Below are 17,161 nucleotides of genomic sequence, written 5' to 3'. Positions count from 1 at the left end.
CTCCCCGAGACCCACCGGACCCCGAACCCAGGTAAGCAGACGCGGACTCCCCTTCCTTTCCTTCTCCTACCTCCTAACCATCTGGGGATCGGGATGGGGGAGCTGGCCTAGACTCCTTTCCAAACCCCTGTGGGAGGGGGGAGGCTTTGAACGGGGCCTTCTTCTCGCGTCCCCCGCCCTCGCAACCCCTAGCCTAGCTCGCCCTGTCCGCCGTTCTTTCTCCCTTTTTTCTCTTTCCTCCCTTCCAAGATGGCCGAAGTGGATTCCCTCTTTTAACGATTTGGCGTCTCCCCTCGACCACCACCTCTTTGTGCCGCAGCCCCCGGTAACCCTGCCCCCTGAGGTAGCGAGGGTAGAGTCCGGGGCCGCCATGAGGGCTTTGGGGGTACGCGCTGGTGTGGTTCTCTGTCCTTCCAGCCCTCCCCACGAGCGAAACAGCCCGTGGCTGTACCCGATCCACCCCCTCCGTCTGGGGAACGGTCGCTCACTCCCTCTCCCGTGGGCAATGGGGCGTCGCGGACGCGCGAGGACTTGAGGCTGGGAAGCAGGGGACATGCTTTCTGATTGCTGCGGGATCGAGGGGCGCCCTTCCCTGCCGGGGTCCACGTCCTCTCGGGCACCTCCCCCAGCCGGTCCCTTTTCCCCCATCCCAGTCCTGGGCGCCCCGCCCCCTCTCTGAACCACCTCAGCAGCGCTTCTTTCAGCGGAACTCCCCTCTTAGGGCCCCGCCGAAAGTTTGGCTCTAGGGAAGGTGGGAGCGGCCACCGGTAACTGGGGTCCCTGATCCTCAGACCCAGCCTCTGGGGCAAGCCGGAGTGGAGGCGTAGAATGGAGAGGTGGAGAGATGTATCGCGATATTTTCCAGCGCCCGCGGAGGCAGGAGGGTCTAGTGGACTGGCAGCTCTTCCACCGCCGTCTCCCACCGTGGGCCCTCCAGCAGCTAGCTCCGGGGGGGTGGGACCCCTCCACCAGCAGACGCCCTGTGCCCCTCCTCTCTGCTCGGTGGGCCTAGGCATGCCTCTCTCCTTCCCCCACTGCCCACAAATGCCCATAATTGCTCTGGCTTGCCCGAGGTGAGGAAGGAGGAGGCGTGGGGGTGGTGAATTTGCCTATAAATACTGTAGCAGTGTTACCCCGTGTTTCCTCCTTGTCACTGGGAGGGTCTCTTGGTTGTCTCCCATTCTGTCCTTACGCCTCCTTCTGTGGACCTTTTGCAGTTTGTGTGTTCCTGAAACTCTAATTTCTCCCCTTCTTCCCTCTCTCCACTCTGTTCCAAGGTGTTATTACTTGGAGTAGGAACATAAAGCCAGCTTTGTTCAGCTTCTTGGTGGGGAGGTTTTTTCCCAAGGGTTCCCCTGGTTTGGGGTTGGGGGCTGAGGCCTTAGAGCTGTCTTTAAGAATGAGGCAGGAAACAGATCCCAGGTGAGACAAGAGCTTGTGTGTGTAGTTTCGTGGGGTTCAAGGTGAAGTCTTGAGGGGAGGGAGGAAAGGGGGCTCTCTACTGTCCCTGGCCTTGCGTGATAGCTCTTGGTTGGTGGAACTGTTGCCATGGGAATGGAGAGAGCCTGAACAGGAAGAGGTTACATTTCTTTGCAGGTCAGATGTGGAGGACTTCCCTGGTCAGATGGCCACCCCCTCCCCCAGTTTTTGGCCCCCAGCGTGGAGGTTGAGGGCTGTTCTGCCTTTGTTACTGGGAGACTTACAATTTTCCCTGAGTAGACCAGGGATGCACAAAAGGTTAATGTGTGTGCAGCTTCAGGCAGGGATGTCAGACTGTGCTTCTGGTTGGGGTAGGTGGAGTGGCTTGTGCATCTGGCAAGTGTGGGCTTAGTTCTGGTCTGGCTGTATGTATGATGGGGTGTGTCTGGCCTGGTGTGTGTGTGTGTGTGTGTGCGCGCGCGCGCGCGCGCGCGCGCGTGCACGCGTGCATGCGTGTTTACTTGTGTAGTGTCTGGCTTTGTATGTTGTGTGAGATGGATGGGGTGTGTGTGTCTGGCAGGCAGTGTGCAGCTCTGTATATTTTGGGTTTTTGTTTTTCATCTCAGGGAGCTGAGAGGTAGGAAGGGGAGGGAGGGTAGTGAGCCCAGCTTTAGGAGGCTAGAGGCCTTTTCAATGCTAAGGAGGGAGGTCAGGGTCAAGGATCAGAGAATGTTGAGAGGTTGGCAGTGTCCCCAGGCAGACCCCTCTGCCCCCCCCCCCACCCACACACGGGGCTGCACAGTTGGACCCTTGCAGCACAGAGAGGGAGGGAGTCCCAGAACCTAGGGTTTAAGTCTTGCTGATACACTCTGGCTCACTGTGCTTCCATGGAGAAGCTGTTGCCATTCCAGGAGCCTCAGTTTCCCCTATCTGTACCATAGGGTGGGGTATAGCAATTAGCCTCTGTTCCCTCTTCCTACTTCAAGGTGAGAACACTGATGTTGATGGTGATGTTTTGGCCACACTTTGACCCCCTCCCAGCAGGCTCACTGAGCGCCTGTCCCCTGCTTCCCACCTGTCTGGGTGGAGTCAGGCCAGGTTTATTGGTTCTTTAGATGAGTGAGGAGCCTAACCTTGGTGCCAGTGTGGAACGAGCACTGGAATGGAGTTAGGAGGCTTCTAGTCCCAGGCCTACCATTGCTTTGCTGTGTGACCGACCTTAGGCAAGTCACTTCTCTTTGAGTTTCTTCATCTGTAAAATAAAAGGATCAGACAAGATGCTTTCTAAGATCTCTTTCACTTCTCCAATTCTAGATGTCTGCTTGTGACCTTGAGTGACTTTTCCAGGACCCGGAGAGTTTCTAGTGAGGGAGTTGGGCTAATTTTGTTTGGAAGGGAGGCCAAGCAAAGAATGCTGTTGCTGGGCATCTGAATAAGCAGAAGGGCCTCTGGGTTGTCAGAAACTAGTTATTTCTGCAGGGGAAATGGAGACACTGACAGCCAGAGAGGCCTAAATCAGCAGAAGGGGGCTTCCAGAAAGAGACTAATTAGAATAGAGAGGTGGAGGGTGGCCTCTATTAGTGAGGGACTCTGAGGACAAAGAGATAACTGCTGGGCTTGGACTGGGTACTGATCAAGCTCCTTTTCTGCCACTCTGGCCAGGACCCAGGCCTCAGGGGCCAGAAGCATGAGCCACTCAAGGGTTAGCCCTTAAAAGACAGTGGATTGGGGATAGAAGCTACTGAAGAACTTGGTCCCTGGTTGGGGGAAAGCTTGTGCCGGGGGTGGGAGGCAGTGCCCAGGCCCACTGTGGGGGTACACGTGGGACTGATCTTTTGAAGCCCCTAAGCTCCACGGAGGCCACCTCTGAATGGCCCTTGGTCTCCCTTTTCTGATTCTTGGGATCTGTCTCTCCCTCTTAGGTTGTTCCTATCTCCCAGCCTCCTCTCTAAAGTGATGACAGCTGGAGGTCCAGCGCCCATCGCCCCTCTTCCCTCTCCCTGCTCCCATGACACACCAGCCCCATGAGCTGGGGAGGAATTGGATGTCAGTAATGTGGGCCCTGAGCTTCCTAGGAAGGGGATGGGGAGGGGGTGCTATGGGGGAACAGAGCTCCTGTTTACAGTTGTTCTTGGCACCTGCTGGCAGGGCCCTGCAGGTAACCATGGCAATCAGGTGAGGAACCAATCAGTGCTTCTCCCCACCCCCAGCCCCAGAGGTAACAGTCTGAGGCCCCTGGGAATGGGAGGGGGGCAGGGAGTGTGATAAGGGGGGCTCATTTCTTAAAGGGGAGAAGGAACAACATTTCATTCAACAAAGCACCACAGCCCTTTTTCCCTTGCATCCAGAAAGGGGCTTGAGGGATGGTCGTGGTCTGAATTCCCACAAATGCTCAGGGAAGCACGAGGGTGAGGGGCACGCCATTTGCACCTTGGTGCTCCTGGGGGTGAAGGCTACAGTCTGTCTGGCTGGAACTGGCCCTGGCAGAAGGTCATAAGAGCAAGTGTCTGTTTTGAAAACACAGCAAGTGTGTGAATGAGGTGGCAAAGGCAATGTGAGGAAACTATGCTTGTGTGTATGTGTGTGTGCGCGTATGCGCGTGCATGTGTATATCTGAGAAAGGGGGAGAGAAGGGGGTATGAGTTTACTGATAACAACCTGCACCCCCAGCATGATCAGACCCCAGCATGTTTAGTTTTGGGGTGTGCACGCACACATACACATTTGAACACGCATACACAGGACAAGCAGTCACGTGAAGCACCTCTGGCAGCCCAGACGGCATGGGCGCAGATGATGGCTGTTACACACGCTCTGCAAGGCAGCCACTTGGAGTTTGTTCTCCCTCTTTCCTCCTCTGGATGGTTGTAATAATATTTGGGCATCTTGCCAGGGACAGGGTTACTATGGAAACAGCCAAACAGTGGAGTAGCCAGCAAACCTTCTGCATGATTGTGAAGGAAGGACCACGCAGAAAGGGCTGACCGAGGCCGCCCTCTGTGGGGGGACCCCCTTCCCTTCCTGCGGGTCTTGGGGCACTGCATCTCCTCAGGGTCTCTGGCTTGCTCTGGGCCTTGCTTGTTCCTCTCTGTCTGCCCTCTAACTTGGTATCTCTCCCAGTGTGGCCTTTGTGTCTCTTAGTCTCTCTTGGTCTCTGGCCGGGCTCCCTGGGCCTCTGTTTGCTGTTTGGGTCTTGGCCAGACTCATCCTGGGGTCTCTATAGAAACTGCTGATGCCGGCTGTGAATTTCTTGTCCTAGAAAACCCAATGTGGTTGCTTTAGAAATCCTTCTGGAAAGGAGAGAAGGGTGTGAGCATGTTGTAAAGGAGCTGTTGGGGCTTGGCCACCCTCCCAAGCCCCACTCCTTGGACTTTTACTCTGGAAAAGAGGAAGGGAGGGAGGGGCTGTCCCTTCTAGGTGTAGGTTTATTTCTGTACCTAGAAGTAAGCACATCAGCCAGTCCAGAGCTGGACTGTGACTGGCCTCCCTCGACCCTGGCGGGGTGCTCAGGTGGGCTGAGGTGTCCATGGTGCCTGTGGTCTGTCACTGGGGCAGAGAATTACAAAAGCGTCACCATGTGGGAGACAGTGGATGGCAGCGCCCATGTGGGGAAACTCCTGTGTGTCCATGAGGGGAGTCCTGGAGCATGGGTGGGCTTGTGGGCCATGGGAGGGATTCCTATGGAGAGGGTGGTAGCAGTCTTGTTGCCCTGGTTCCTCGGCTGCCTTTACCTGCAGAGTCTGGGGCTGGTCCTGGGATTGAGTGGGAGCTGTGTGTTCCCAACTTCAGGCATGTAGGGACCATCCTCAGTAGTTCCTGCCTGAGCACCAGGCCTGGACCCAAATGGTCAGCATATGGTAAGTTTCTAGGGGGCTACCTGTCCATCCAGTGGACCTTAGAGGAGGGAGATGCTCCAGGGCCTGGGCAGGATTCAGAGCCAGAGGGACAAATGATGAGTGCCCTCTTCATATTTAGGCAGCCTGTGCCCATAGTGTTTCTGGGGGGGCTTCCTGGAGGAGGAGTGGGTGGGCTAGAAGAAGGGAAGGATGGAATGGGAAAACCTGTCAGGGGGTTTGCCCCTGGTTAGAGGCGCTGAGGGGGTGGTTTCTTCTTTTCCTTTTTATCTGAGTTTCCTCATAGCTGCTGGTTGTTAGTTGCCTTCGCATCGATTCCGGCTCGCGTGGACCCCGTGCGTGCAGAGTAGAACTGCCCCACAGGGTCTCCGAGGCTGTAATCTTCCCGGAAGCAGACTGCCACATCTTTCTCCCATGGAGTGGCTGGTGGGTTTGAACCGGCCACCTTTCAGTTAGCAGCTGAGCGCTTACCGCTTCAGTGAATATGGATTGGGATCAAGAAGATTTACAAAAAACCTGTTCTCCCATTTTCCTGCCTCTCTATATCCTCTGGAGAGTTGGGCAGTACTTCCTGTGGTCTAACCTCAATCCATCCTGTTGTTCCTGTGATGGAGCCTGACCTTATAACCCCGGGTTGCATGACTCTTCAGAGCCCCCAGCATCACAGGGGGACAGAAAGCAGCAGCCACATCCATATACCCCGTCCCACCTTGAGACCACTGAGGAAGAGCCTTGGGCTCAGGGAGAGATGTTGCTTGGGTGAGTGCGAAGTTAAGTGTGTGAGGGGCTGTTGGATCTCTGGGTTTCTGACTCTACTTTCATTTCCCAGGGTAACGCTCCCCAGTCCCCCCCATCCCTCACCCCGGCATCATGCATCGAACCACACGGATCAAAATCACGGAGCTGAACCCTCACCTCATGTGTGCCCTCTGCGGGGGGTATTTCATCGATGCCACTACCATCGTGGAGTGCTTGCATTCCTGTGAGTTGGGTGGGGGGTGCTTCTCAGGGTGGGCAGCTGGTAAGGGGGGCGCTGCCTGGAGAAGGCAGAAACACAGTCCGTGTGTCTGATGGGGTCCCAGGTCACAGAGAGGGTGCCTGGGAGGGAAGATGAGGTTTCAGCCCAGGAGTTCATTTCAAGAACTTTCCTCTGAAACCTCAGTTCTTTCTCTGAATGTCTGTGGCTTAAATTCCACCCCCTAAAAAGGCACTCTGGGCATGGTGGCCAGGGGTCAGGGACCCAGGGAGGTGTCTAAGAGGCTGGCTCGTTTTATACTCCAGTGGAGCTTGGGACTCATACATGGTGCATGACACCAGTCTGCTGTCTATTTGCCTGTCTCTCTCTCTCTTACACACACACACACACACACACACACACACGAGAGTTGTCCTCCCCCAAGGATGGATAAGGAGCTTCTTCTACCCGTACATCACCATGTTGGGTCTTCAAACAGCCTGAAGTGCGGGGCCAAGGAGAAGAAGGGATACGTGGATCTTAGCAGAGAGCACAGGGGCTGTGCCTGGTTAGGGAAGGGGGCTCTGACTCTCCTCTCTCTCTCCACAACCCCCAAGTCTGCAAAACCTGCATCGTGCGCTACTTGGAGACCAACAAATACTGCCCCATGTGTGACGTGCAGGTCCACAAAACCCGACCACTGCTGAGCATCAGGTGGGCCTGGTACTGTGCTTCCTGCCCATGCTGACCCCTGGGTCCCCCTGGGTGCTACCTCATGTGCTTCCCCCTAGATCCCTCACCCCTCCTTGTGTCCTATAGCCAAAGTAGCTGATGTGGGAGAAGCACTGGGTGTGGATCTGGGTCCTTTCCCTCCCTCTGGGTTGCATCTAGCTTGTCATAGGCTGAGAAATATCTGAGGGATAAAGACAGACCTACAAGGACCCATATGCCTGGGCCCTGGGTCTCAAGAAGGGAAAAGGGATAGGGGTCCCTTGGCTGGGGGAGATTGGGGTCGGATAGCTGCTGACAGACACCATTTTTTTCCAGATCTGATAAAACCCTCCAAGACATTGTCTACAAGTTGGTCCCTGGGCTTTTTAAAGGTATCCGCCACTCTCCTCCCTTCTGCCCCCACTGTCATTTCCTAGGCTGCTACCTTCTCCTCACCCTGCTTCCCTCTTCCAGATGAGATGAAACGGCGACGGGATTTCTATGCAGCTTACCCCCTGACAGAGGGTGAGTGTGTTCACGTGCGCGTGCTCAGAGGCCTGGGGCTGAGCGTGCGAGTGTAGGGCTGCCGCCAGCCACGGAGACTGCGTGTATTGTGCTGTCCACCCCCCGCGCCCCGCCCCCCCGCCCTCCAACTCCACCGTGCCTCCTTCCCAATCCAAATTGCCAGCACTGAGCGTTGCTGGGACCCCCCACCCCACCGAGCTGCATGAGCCCTGGATCCTTAGTGGGGTGCCCTTCCCCCATCCTAGGCCAGCTCCTCAGAGCTCTCTCTTTCTGCAGTCCCCAACGGCTCCAATGAGGACCGTGGTGAGGTCCTGGAGCAGGAGAAGGGGGCCCTGAGCGACGATGAGATTGTCAGCCTCTCCATCGAGTTCTACGAGGGCGTCAGGCAAGTCTGGCTCACACCTGGTCCTGCTGGGCTCCCAGAGTGGGTCACCCACCTCTCCCACCCTGGCCCCGCTCCCCTAGGAGGAAGGAGTGCCTTTGGGATGGCCCTCTGGGTGTGTGGATTAGGGGCATCCTGCCAGCTCCGGGGTATCCCTAGCTTCATTCTTTTTCCTTACAGGGATCGGGAGGAGAAAAAGGGCCCCCTGGAGAATGGGGATGGGGACAAGGAGAAGGTGAGTGCTGGGCCTGCTTAGGAGTGGTGCTTGGGCAGGAGAGAGTGGCCTGGAGTGAAAGCCCCCATGGGTGCCTCTCCCCCAGCAGACAGGGGTGCGCTTCCTGCGATGCCCAGCAGCCATGACAGTCATGCATCTCGCCAAGTTTCTCCGCAACAAGATGGATGTGCCCAGCAAGTACAAGGTGGGTCCCAGGCCTCCAGGCCCTTTCAAGAAGTAAGTGCCTGTGTGGAGTTCTGTCTGACTATCTGTGCACCCAGCTTCAGGGCTGGCTGGTGGCACCAAGGGCTTGCATGGATTACAGTTGAGCCCATGCAGAAAGGCAGTTAAAACCAAGATTAGGGTGGGACGGTCTGTATCTGCTGAAGTCAGTGTTCCAAGGTGCACAGAACCAAGGAGGGTGGTCTGTGTGTGCACGCATGCTCGTGCACTTGGAACTAATGGCAGGGTGTCCGTGCAAAACCACAGGGCCTTATCTGAGACCAGCTGGCTGTGGGACGGCTGATCTAACATTCCGAAGGAGCCCTAGGACAGTGCTTCTCAAACTTGAATGTGGACATGAGCTCTTGGAGAGTTTGTTAAAATGCAGGTTCTGATACTGAAGGCCTGGGGTGGGGCCTGAGAGTCTGCATTTCTAACAAGCTTCCAGATGATGTCTATTGACGCTGCTGGTCCACGGGCCACACTTTGAGTAGCAAAGCTCTAAGAGGACCGAAACCCATCCACTGCCATCGAATCAATTCTGACTCACAGTGACTATAGGACAGAGTAGAACTGCCCCATAAGGTTTTCAAGGCTGTAAACCTTCACGGAAGCAGACTGACACATCTTTCTCCTGCAGAGTGGCTAGTGGGTTCGAACTGTCGATCTTTTGGTTAGCAGCTAAGTGCCTGTGCAGCTAGGCTCCTTCTAAGACCATGGAACCCAAACTTTGCCACATATTAGAATCACCTGGGGAGCTTTAGGAGCCTTGGTGGCACAGTGGTTAAGAGCTCAGCTGCTAATCAAAGGTTGGCAGTTCGAATTCACCAGCTGCTCCTTGGAAACCCTATGGAGCAGTTCTCCTCGGTCCTATAGGGTTGCTATGAGTTGGAATCAACTCAGCGGCAATGGGTTTGGTTTTTGGTTTCAGGGGAGCTTTAAAACTCCCAATGTCCTGTCCTAATGCTATCCCAGTTAAGTCAGAATCTGCAGGGGTGAGAGCCAAGCATCGGTAGTTTTTAAATACCTCCTGAGTATGCTACTGTGATTCCACTGGGTGATTCCACCAGCAGCCAGGGGTGAGAATCTCTGCTCCAGGAGATCCTTCTCACCTGGGGCCTTTTTTTTTTTTTGCCCATTAGCTCCTCTGGGAGGCTGGCCAAACCACTGTGTGGATGGCTTGGGGTGGGTGTTAATGTGGATCCCTCATGGCTAGGAGTTATGTGGGGACAGCTCTGATAAGGAAGTGAAGTCCATAGTAAAAGTGAGAGTAATGAGGGAACCACATGCCAGTTCCCCCTCCCGCTTGCCCCCACCGACCCCCAAGACTCAACCTAGAGCCTCTTTACCAAATAGCCAGACCTCTGAGCCCAGCCAGGGTCATGGTATTATTCCCTTCCCTCTCCCAGGTGGAGGTTCTCTACGAGGACGAGCCGCTAAAGGAATACTACACCCTCATGGATATTGCCTACATCTACCCTTGGCGGCGGGTGAGCCAGGCTGGGTGGGGCCGTGCAGGATGGGGGCAGATGGGGAGGAGACCCCTGCAGGGTCTGGCATTGGTCTGTGGCCACAGTAACCACATGGGCCAGCCTGCTCTAACCACAGTCCTTCCCTTGCCCCATGAGCGGGGTGTGCCCAGGGTGGCCTGCTTCCCGACTGTCTCTCATAGTTCACCTCTCACACTCAGAAGGAGAAAAGGATGCTTTGGCATGTGTCCTGGTTTGGGGTCAGAAAACAGGGTTTTGTGGCTGTGGAGGAGTAAATGTCGCTTTTTGCTCTTCTGCCTTCCTCACTATAGCTCTTCTGTCTTTAACTTTTAAAAAGTTCAGGTCTTTTTCCTTCTGCCTTCCTCTCTTTTTCTCCCCAAGTGTCTGTCTTTGTAGTCTCGCATTCTGTTCTGTCTCTCTGGTCTCCTTTATCTGTCTCCTCCTCTGCCGAGTCGCTCCTCTCCAAGGCCCTGTACCTTTCCTTTATTTCTCGTTTGGGCAACTGTGGGCTGAAGCTGGGTGATGGCCTGGTTAACCTCTTCCTCCTGACACCGCTCCCCTGCCTCTCTCCCCACCTCCTCCCTGCAGAACGGCCCCCTCCCCCTCAAGTATCGTGTCCAGCCAGCCTGCAAGCGGCTCACCTTGCCCACGGCGCCCACCCCCTCGGAGGGCACCAACACCAGCGGGGCTTCCGAGTGTGAGTCAGTCAGCGACAAGGCTCCCAGCCCTGCCACCCTGCCGGCCACCTCCTCCTCCCTGCCCAGCCCAGCCACCCCCTCCCATGGCTCTCCCAGCTCCCACGGGCCCCCGGCCACCCACCCTACCTCCCCTACTCCCCCTTCGACAGCCAGTGGGGCCTCCACAGCTGCCAATGGGGGCACCTCGAACTGCTTGCAGACACAATCTTCAACCAGCAGGGGGCGCAAGATGACGGTCAATGGAGCTCCTGCGCCCCCCTTAACTTGAGGAGAAGGACCCTCTTTCCTTTTCCAGCCATGCCTCTCCACCCCTCCACTTTTTCTGGGCCCTTTTTGCCACCTCATCTACTTTTTCCCAGCTCCTCCCACCTTAGGGGTGGAGGGTGGGTTTTATAAATAAATCTATATATATATGTACATAGGAAAAACCAAATATACATACTTATTTTCTATGGACCAGCCAGATTAATTTAAATGCCACAGGAAACAAAATTTTATGTGTGTGTGTATGTGTGTGGGACGGGGTGCTCATTTTATAGGGGGTCTTGTGTATTTTGCTCTGCTCTGTTTTTTGGGGTGCCTGGAGGTGGACAGGAGGGGCCACTTGAGGCTCAGCAAAAGCCTGTCCCATCCTCCCTCTGTTCCCCAAGGTAGATGGGGTATTGGGGGGACCCCACCAGCCCCCAAAGCTTTAGGCACAACTCTAACTGGGTATGTATAGGGGTCTACCCCGTTTCTCTACCCATCTTGGCTGCTGTCCTGCCCCTGACCAGTATGCCCCTCCCCCCATTGTTGAATGTCCAGAGAATTGTTAAGACAGTGCCTTTTACAAATGCAGTTTATCCCCTGGTTCAGAGGAGTGGGTGCCCTGTGGAGGTGGCATTCCTTCACCTCCTCCTCTTGCAGTGGAAACTTTGTGCAAAGAATAGATAGTTCTGCCCTTTTTTTTGTTGTCGTCCCCCCACCCCCTGCCCCGGTGTGTGTGGCCTTTGCATCATTTATCTTGTGGAAGAGAAGATTCAGGCCACAGGAGGCCTCAGCCCTTGAAATTCCACTGTGGCTTTACATTGTGAACAGCTTCATCCCCTCCTGCCCTCCTACCTTCACCCAGGAACCATCTCCAGCAAGGCTGGTGGTGAGGTCTCACTTGGGAGCCTGCAGTGGCAGAGGGTGGGTAGGGGTTAACCTCAGACAAGCACAGACCCCAGGTTTTGCCAAAGGCAAACTCAGCCCTCCAGCCCGTCTTCCTCCTCACCGCCAGCTGAGGCAGAACCAGGACAGAGCGACAGGGGCATCTAAAAGCACAAGAAGACAGAGACCCGTTAACTCTGACTCACCTCCATCCCCTGAGGCGGCAGACCCCAGCGGACCCCTGCCCACCTGTTTTTCCTCAAATGTACATAGACTGGGAGGAGGTGAAGAGGGAAGACTCTAGATTCTACCACAACCTAGGTGTGTGGGGTTGGGAGCCCCCCAAGGGGTTTGTCTGTGTTTATACCTTGTCCTGTGTCTGAGGTCCTGTGACTGTGCCCTCCTGCCCTGGGACATTTGTATCTCTTGGCTTTGTAATAAATGCTGCATACTCTCCGAGACTGTAGTTCTTTGGGTAGAGGGGGTGGGGGAGGGATGAATGGGTCCCCTGACCTCCCCATCATGCCTTTTGTCTGGGCCCAGTCCTGTCTTGGGGACCCCATATGGAATGGATCAGAACTGCTGTCTCGCTGTGGCTGATCAGTTGCCCTTAGCCCACACACAGGTTAAATTTGGAGCCAGTGACCACAAGACCACCACTCTGGATGGGTATGCTTTTTTAATGCCATCTTCTCCACCAGCAGGTGCTGAACCCAGGGGCTTGTTCCTGGCTACCCCCAGATTAGAGACCCCAGGTTATGGGGTCTGGGTGTGGGTACCAGAGCCCCTGGATGATCCCCTCTTGGGCTTAGCACTCAGATTTCATCTTCACAGATGGAGTGCCTGTCAGAGACGCCTGGAACCAAGGCCCCCTGGGGCTGGGCAGCAGCCACCCCTTCAGAGCGGGGAGCCTACTTCTGCCTTCTGCACTCGCTCACTCTTGTGGGTGCCATCACAGTACGGGGGCCTCTGGGTGGCCTTGCAGGTACAGAGGACTGCTGTGCGGGTCTCCTGGGCCTTGAACTTGAGTGGGACTAGGCCAGTACGTTGGAAGAAGTGGGAGCCGTCACAGAAGGGCTGGTGGAGGAAAGAAGGAGTCAAGAGACCCGGCCCTATCTGCTCTGAGGGGGCGGGGCACAGTAGCTCAGGCTCTGGAGTCTAGAGTCAGATTATCTGGGTTCACTTTGACTGGCTGATTCAGCCCTCTCATCTGTAACATGGAGGTAATAAGTAGAGTTGTCAGAAGGAAATAGAATAAGTGATGGTCATTAAGCACTTGGCTCATGAAAGTGCTCAGGGAGTGAGTTTTTACAGCATTAGTCTCTGAGGGACGCACAGGGGAAGGACACAAGGACAGAATTTTTAAAATGAAATGCCTGCAATGTTTACACAGATAGGTGGTGGTGGTGGTGGTTTTGTTTTTTAATTGGCTCTGAGTCTCTATTGGTTGGTAAAATTCATTTCCTTCCCCATGTTCTTGGAGTAAAAACTTCTCTGGGCTGGAGGGAGCCCAAGTGCACGACAACACTTTGAGGCTGTGGTGTCAGTTTTGTCTGCCTCCAGGAAACACCTCGGCGTGTTGTGGGGAGTGGATGTCCCATAGCAAACGGGCTGCCTGGTGCAGGAGTAAGCTCCCCGTCCATCCCTGAAGCTGATCAAGCAGAGAACAGCTTGATGTGATAGAAACTGAGGCCAAAGGGGTGATGTGACTTGCTAGTTAGTGGCAGTGCTGGAGCCAAGACTTCTTGACTGCTAGTACAGGGTGGGGTAGGAGGAGAGGAAGCAGGAGAGATGAGAGAAGTGTGCAAATGGAAATCAGCACCCTGTCCACGATAGCACGAGGCACAGAGTACCTCCCTGTGCTGGGCCACACTCCTCTAGGCTGGTACCCTCGGCACTGTTCCACCCTCATGAGGACTCACTCAAAGTCCACAGCAAATCAGTGGCAAAGTGAGCACGCAGGAGTCAGGGCTGCTGATACCATGCCACACCACTTGGAAGCACACAGTTCAGAGCTCAGCTCAGGAAGGAAAGGGCCTTGGGAGGCAAAGAAAACGGGGAAAGTGTATGAGACCACTTCTATAAAAACTCATGAGAAGGTTCACACACAAAAAGAAACAATCTTCGATGGTTACGAAGGAGGGAAGGGGTGGGGATGGAAAAACACTAAATAGACAATAGGTAAGTGGTAACTTTGGTGAAGGGTAAGACAGTACACGATACTGGGGAAGCCAGCACAACTTGTACAAGGCAAGGTCATGGAAGCTCCACAGACACATCCAAACTCCCTGAGGGACTGAATTACTGGGGTGAGGGCTGTGGGGACCATGGTCTCAGTGGACATCTAGCTCAAGTGGCATAACATAATTTATAAAGAAAATGTTCTACATTCTACTTTGGTGAGTAGCATCTGGGGTCTTAAAAGCCTGTGAGTGGCCATCTAAGATACTCTACTGGTCTCACCCCTTTGGGAGCAAGGGAGAATGAAGAAAACTAAAGACACAAGGGAAAGATTAGTCCAAAGGACTAATGGACCACAACTAACACGGCCTCCACCAGACTGAGTCCAGTACAACTAGATGGTGCCCGGCTACCACCACTGACTGCTCTGACAGGGATCACAATAGAGGGTCCTGGATAGAGCTGGAGAAAAATGTAGAACAAAATTCTAACTCACAAAAAAAGATCAGACTTACTGGCCTGACAGGGACTGGAGAAACCCCAGGAGTATGGCCCCAGACACTCTTAGCTCAGTAATGAAGTCACTCCTGAGGTTCACCCTTCAGCCAAAGATTAGACAGGCCCATAAAACAAAACGAGACTAAAGGGGCACACCAGCCCAGGGGCAAGGACTAGAAGGCGGGAGGGGAGAGGAAAGCTGGTAATGGGGAACCCAAGGTCAAGAAGGGAGTGTTGACATGTGATGGGGTTGTTAACCAATGTTATAAAACAATATGCGTACTAACTGTTTAATGAGAAGCTAATTTGTTCTGTAAACCTTCATCTAAAGTACAATTTAAAAAAAAAAGAAAGAAAATGGGGAAGGTTCTTGCTGGGACAAAAGGCTCCTGAGACCCAGGCAGCCAGGCAGAAAAGATAGCAGGCTGCAGGAGATGACCAAAAGAGTCATATGAACTGAGAAACGGGAAGGGTTTTCTGGAAGAAGAGGACTGGGAAGGGATGGGGGGAAAGCTGGGAGGCTTTGGGGACCAGGAGAGCCTGGGCAGAATCTTCCCAATGTTGAGGTCTGAGGCCTTTGGCCCAGATGCTTCCTGGAAGGAGGAAGGAGAGAGGGAAAGAGGCAGGTTAGCCTCAATGCCTTAGAGGTGCAAAGCAGGCACACCAGATGAATCGAGCCTGGGCTCTAACAGTCTGGCTGTGTGACTAGTGTCAGCCTCTCTGGCCTCATTTCAAAGGGTTGACACAGAGAATATGTGAGGTCAAGGTCACAGGTGGCGCTGGCCTGAGAATATTCTTTCATCTCTGTCATGGACTGAATTGTGTCCCCCAAATATGTGTGTCAACTTGGCTAGGCCATGATTCTCAGTATTGTGTGATTGTCCACCATTGTGTCATCTGATGTGATTTTCCTATGTGTTGTAAATCCTACCTCTATGATGTTAATGAGGCTGGATTAGAGGCAGTTATGGTAATGAGGCAAGACTCAATCTACAAGATTAGGTTATATCTCTTACTTCTTTTGAGATATAAGAGACGCAAGTAGAGAGATGGGGGGACCTCCTACCACCAAGAATGAAGAACCAGGAGGGGAGCACATCCTTTGGACCTGGGGTCCCTGTGCTGAGAAGCTCCTAGACCAGGGGAAGATTGATGACAAGGACCTTCCCCCCCAGCCAACAGAGAGAGAAAGCCTCCCCTGGAGCTGGACTTGTAGCCTACTACACTCTGAGAGAATAAACTTCTCTTTGTTAAAGCCATCCACTTGTGCTATTTCTGTTACAGGTGCACCAGATAACTAACACAATCTCCACTCTCACCTTTTGGTCTCACATGTATATGTGAGAAAAAGAGGAATCTCTTGGGCAGGAGATCTCAGGAAACAACCATGCTGTCCCCAACTAGGGGATGTCATATGTCAATAGTAGGGGTCCGAGCCTCTCACCTGCTTCTTGCTGCGACCACACACACACCACCTGTACATGGTCCCAGCCACCAACTCCACCTTGATGGGCGTTTTCTGGGCCACTACGGCCTTGGCTGGGGCTTTGGAGAACCACTGAGTCTGTGGAAAGGGAAGATGAGGGCTCAGGGTCAGACCAAGCCTTGGGAGCCTTTTCTTGCCTTGTCTTGTCCAGTCACCCACTGGCCCTAGCCTGGGTCAGGTCTCCTCCTCTAGAGGCTAATCTAATGCCACACTGCAGGGACAGTCCTCCAGGGCACCATACGGACCTGAACTGCAGATGGGGAAGAGATTTTAAGTTCCTGCAGGCACTCAGGCTTTACGGCTCCAGCTGCCTTCCCTTCAAACCCTGGCTCCTCCCAGGGTGCTAGGGCGAGTAGGGCTGGGACCTCCCAGGGTGCTAGGGCAGGTAGGGCTGGGATCCCGTCAGTCCTAAGGCAGGGCCAACCCCACCTGGAGCTTGGTTCATCAAGCACAGCTGTTTTCAGCCCAGAGACTTGGCTCCGTGCCCTGTGCCCTCTGGTCCACTCCACCTTCTAGAGCCACGGTGGTTATGGGAGGTGGCCATGGGCAGGCCCAGCGGGCTAGAGTGTTGGCAGCAGGGCTGTACCCTCCCTCAGTCCCATTCCCAGGTCTCTGGGCCTGGGGACTTGAGCGAGGAGGAGTGAAGGCTGGAGGTACTTACCAGCCAGGAGAAGAAGTCCCGCCTCTGGTTCAGCTTTTGACAGGCACGCAGGCATCACGAGACGAAGACAGTGGTTTGTAAAGAGAAAAATGATATCAGTGGAAAGGGAGGACGCGGGAAACTGGGAGGGAAGGGATGCCGGGGGTAGGAAGGGTGGGGGGAGGTAAGAGGGTAAGGAAAAGGGGTAACGAGCGGAAGGAGACTTGGTGAGGAGGCCCTGGCACGCAATAGGCGCATGGGAAGCGGCTGCTTATGGAACACGCAGAGGAGAGGGCTGCAAAGCACAAGGAGGCGCGGGGCTGGAGGGACGCTCAGCAGAGGGGCAGGCGGCGGGGGCGCTGGGTAAGGAGAGGAGGGCCCAGGGGCCGACCGCGTCCAGGGAACGGTGCTTACCCCTGCTCCACAAGCTGCCCGCTGCAGAGTCGCCCACATACTGCTCATGTGCGCGCTCCGCACAGCCCCGCGCCAGGTCACCTTCCCCCTTCCCTCTGCCTCCGGCCGCCCCGGCCCCGCCTCGGCCCGGAAGACACCGCCCCGCTCTGCGGGCCTCGGGTCGGGCCCAGCCCCAGCCGCCGGAAACCGAGCCGCGGCACCTAACCCCAGCAGCCTCCCCGCGGTTCCGGGTGTGTGTGGAAGGGGACTCGCCTGGCGCCCCCTCTGGTCCCAGAGTGTCTGCGGAACGGCTGGCGCAGAGCATCGTCGTGTGCGTATGTGTCTAAAAGTGCAGTCCGGGT

The 17,161-nt window shown here is 54.9% G+C and overlaps 2 protein-coding genes across 2 annotated transcripts; one reads left to right on the top strand and one right to left on the bottom strand.

Moving 5' to 3' along the window:
• The first annotated feature begins 6,138 nt into the window (after nt 1-6,138).
• On the top strand, nt 6,139-10,903 carry PCGF2 (polycomb group ring finger 2). Its single transcript, XM_004378008.1, has 9 exons — nt 6,139-6,255; nt 6,846-6,942; nt 7,276-7,331; nt 7,414-7,464; nt 7,741-7,849; nt 8,027-8,081; nt 8,170-8,265; nt 9,692-9,772; nt 10,361-10,903. Exons 1-9 carry the CDS (start codon nt 6,144-6,146, stop codon nt 10,736-10,738), a joined length of 1,035 nt encoding a protein of 344 aa, XP_004378065.1. The 5' UTR covers nt 6,139-6,143; the 3' UTR covers nt 10,739-10,903.
• A 1,199-nt stretch (nt 10,904-12,102) lies between these two features.
• Nucleotides 12,103-16,916, bottom strand: CISD3 (CDGSH iron sulfur domain 3). The gene is made up of 4 exons (XM_023732644.1): nt 16,821-16,916; nt 16,428-16,460; nt 15,725-15,844; nt 12,103-12,678 (listed from the first exon to the last, which is right to left on the bottom strand). Exons 1-4 carry the CDS (start codon nt 16,866-16,868, stop codon nt 12,499-12,501), a joined length of 381 nt encoding a protein of 126 aa, XP_023588412.1. The 5' UTR covers nt 16,869-16,916; the 3' UTR covers nt 12,103-12,498.
• Between the last annotated feature and the right edge of the window lie 245 nt (nt 16,917-17,161).

This window comes from Trichechus manatus, unplaced genomic scaffold, assembly GCF_000243295.1.
Source record: "Trichechus manatus latirostris isolate Lorelei unplaced genomic scaffold, TriManLat1.0 scaffold00054, whole genome shotgun sequence".
NCBI lineage: Eukaryota > Metazoa > Chordata > Mammalia > Sirenia > Trichechidae > Trichechus > Trichechus manatus.
This window is presented reverse-complemented; position numbering and strand designations above follow the sequence as displayed.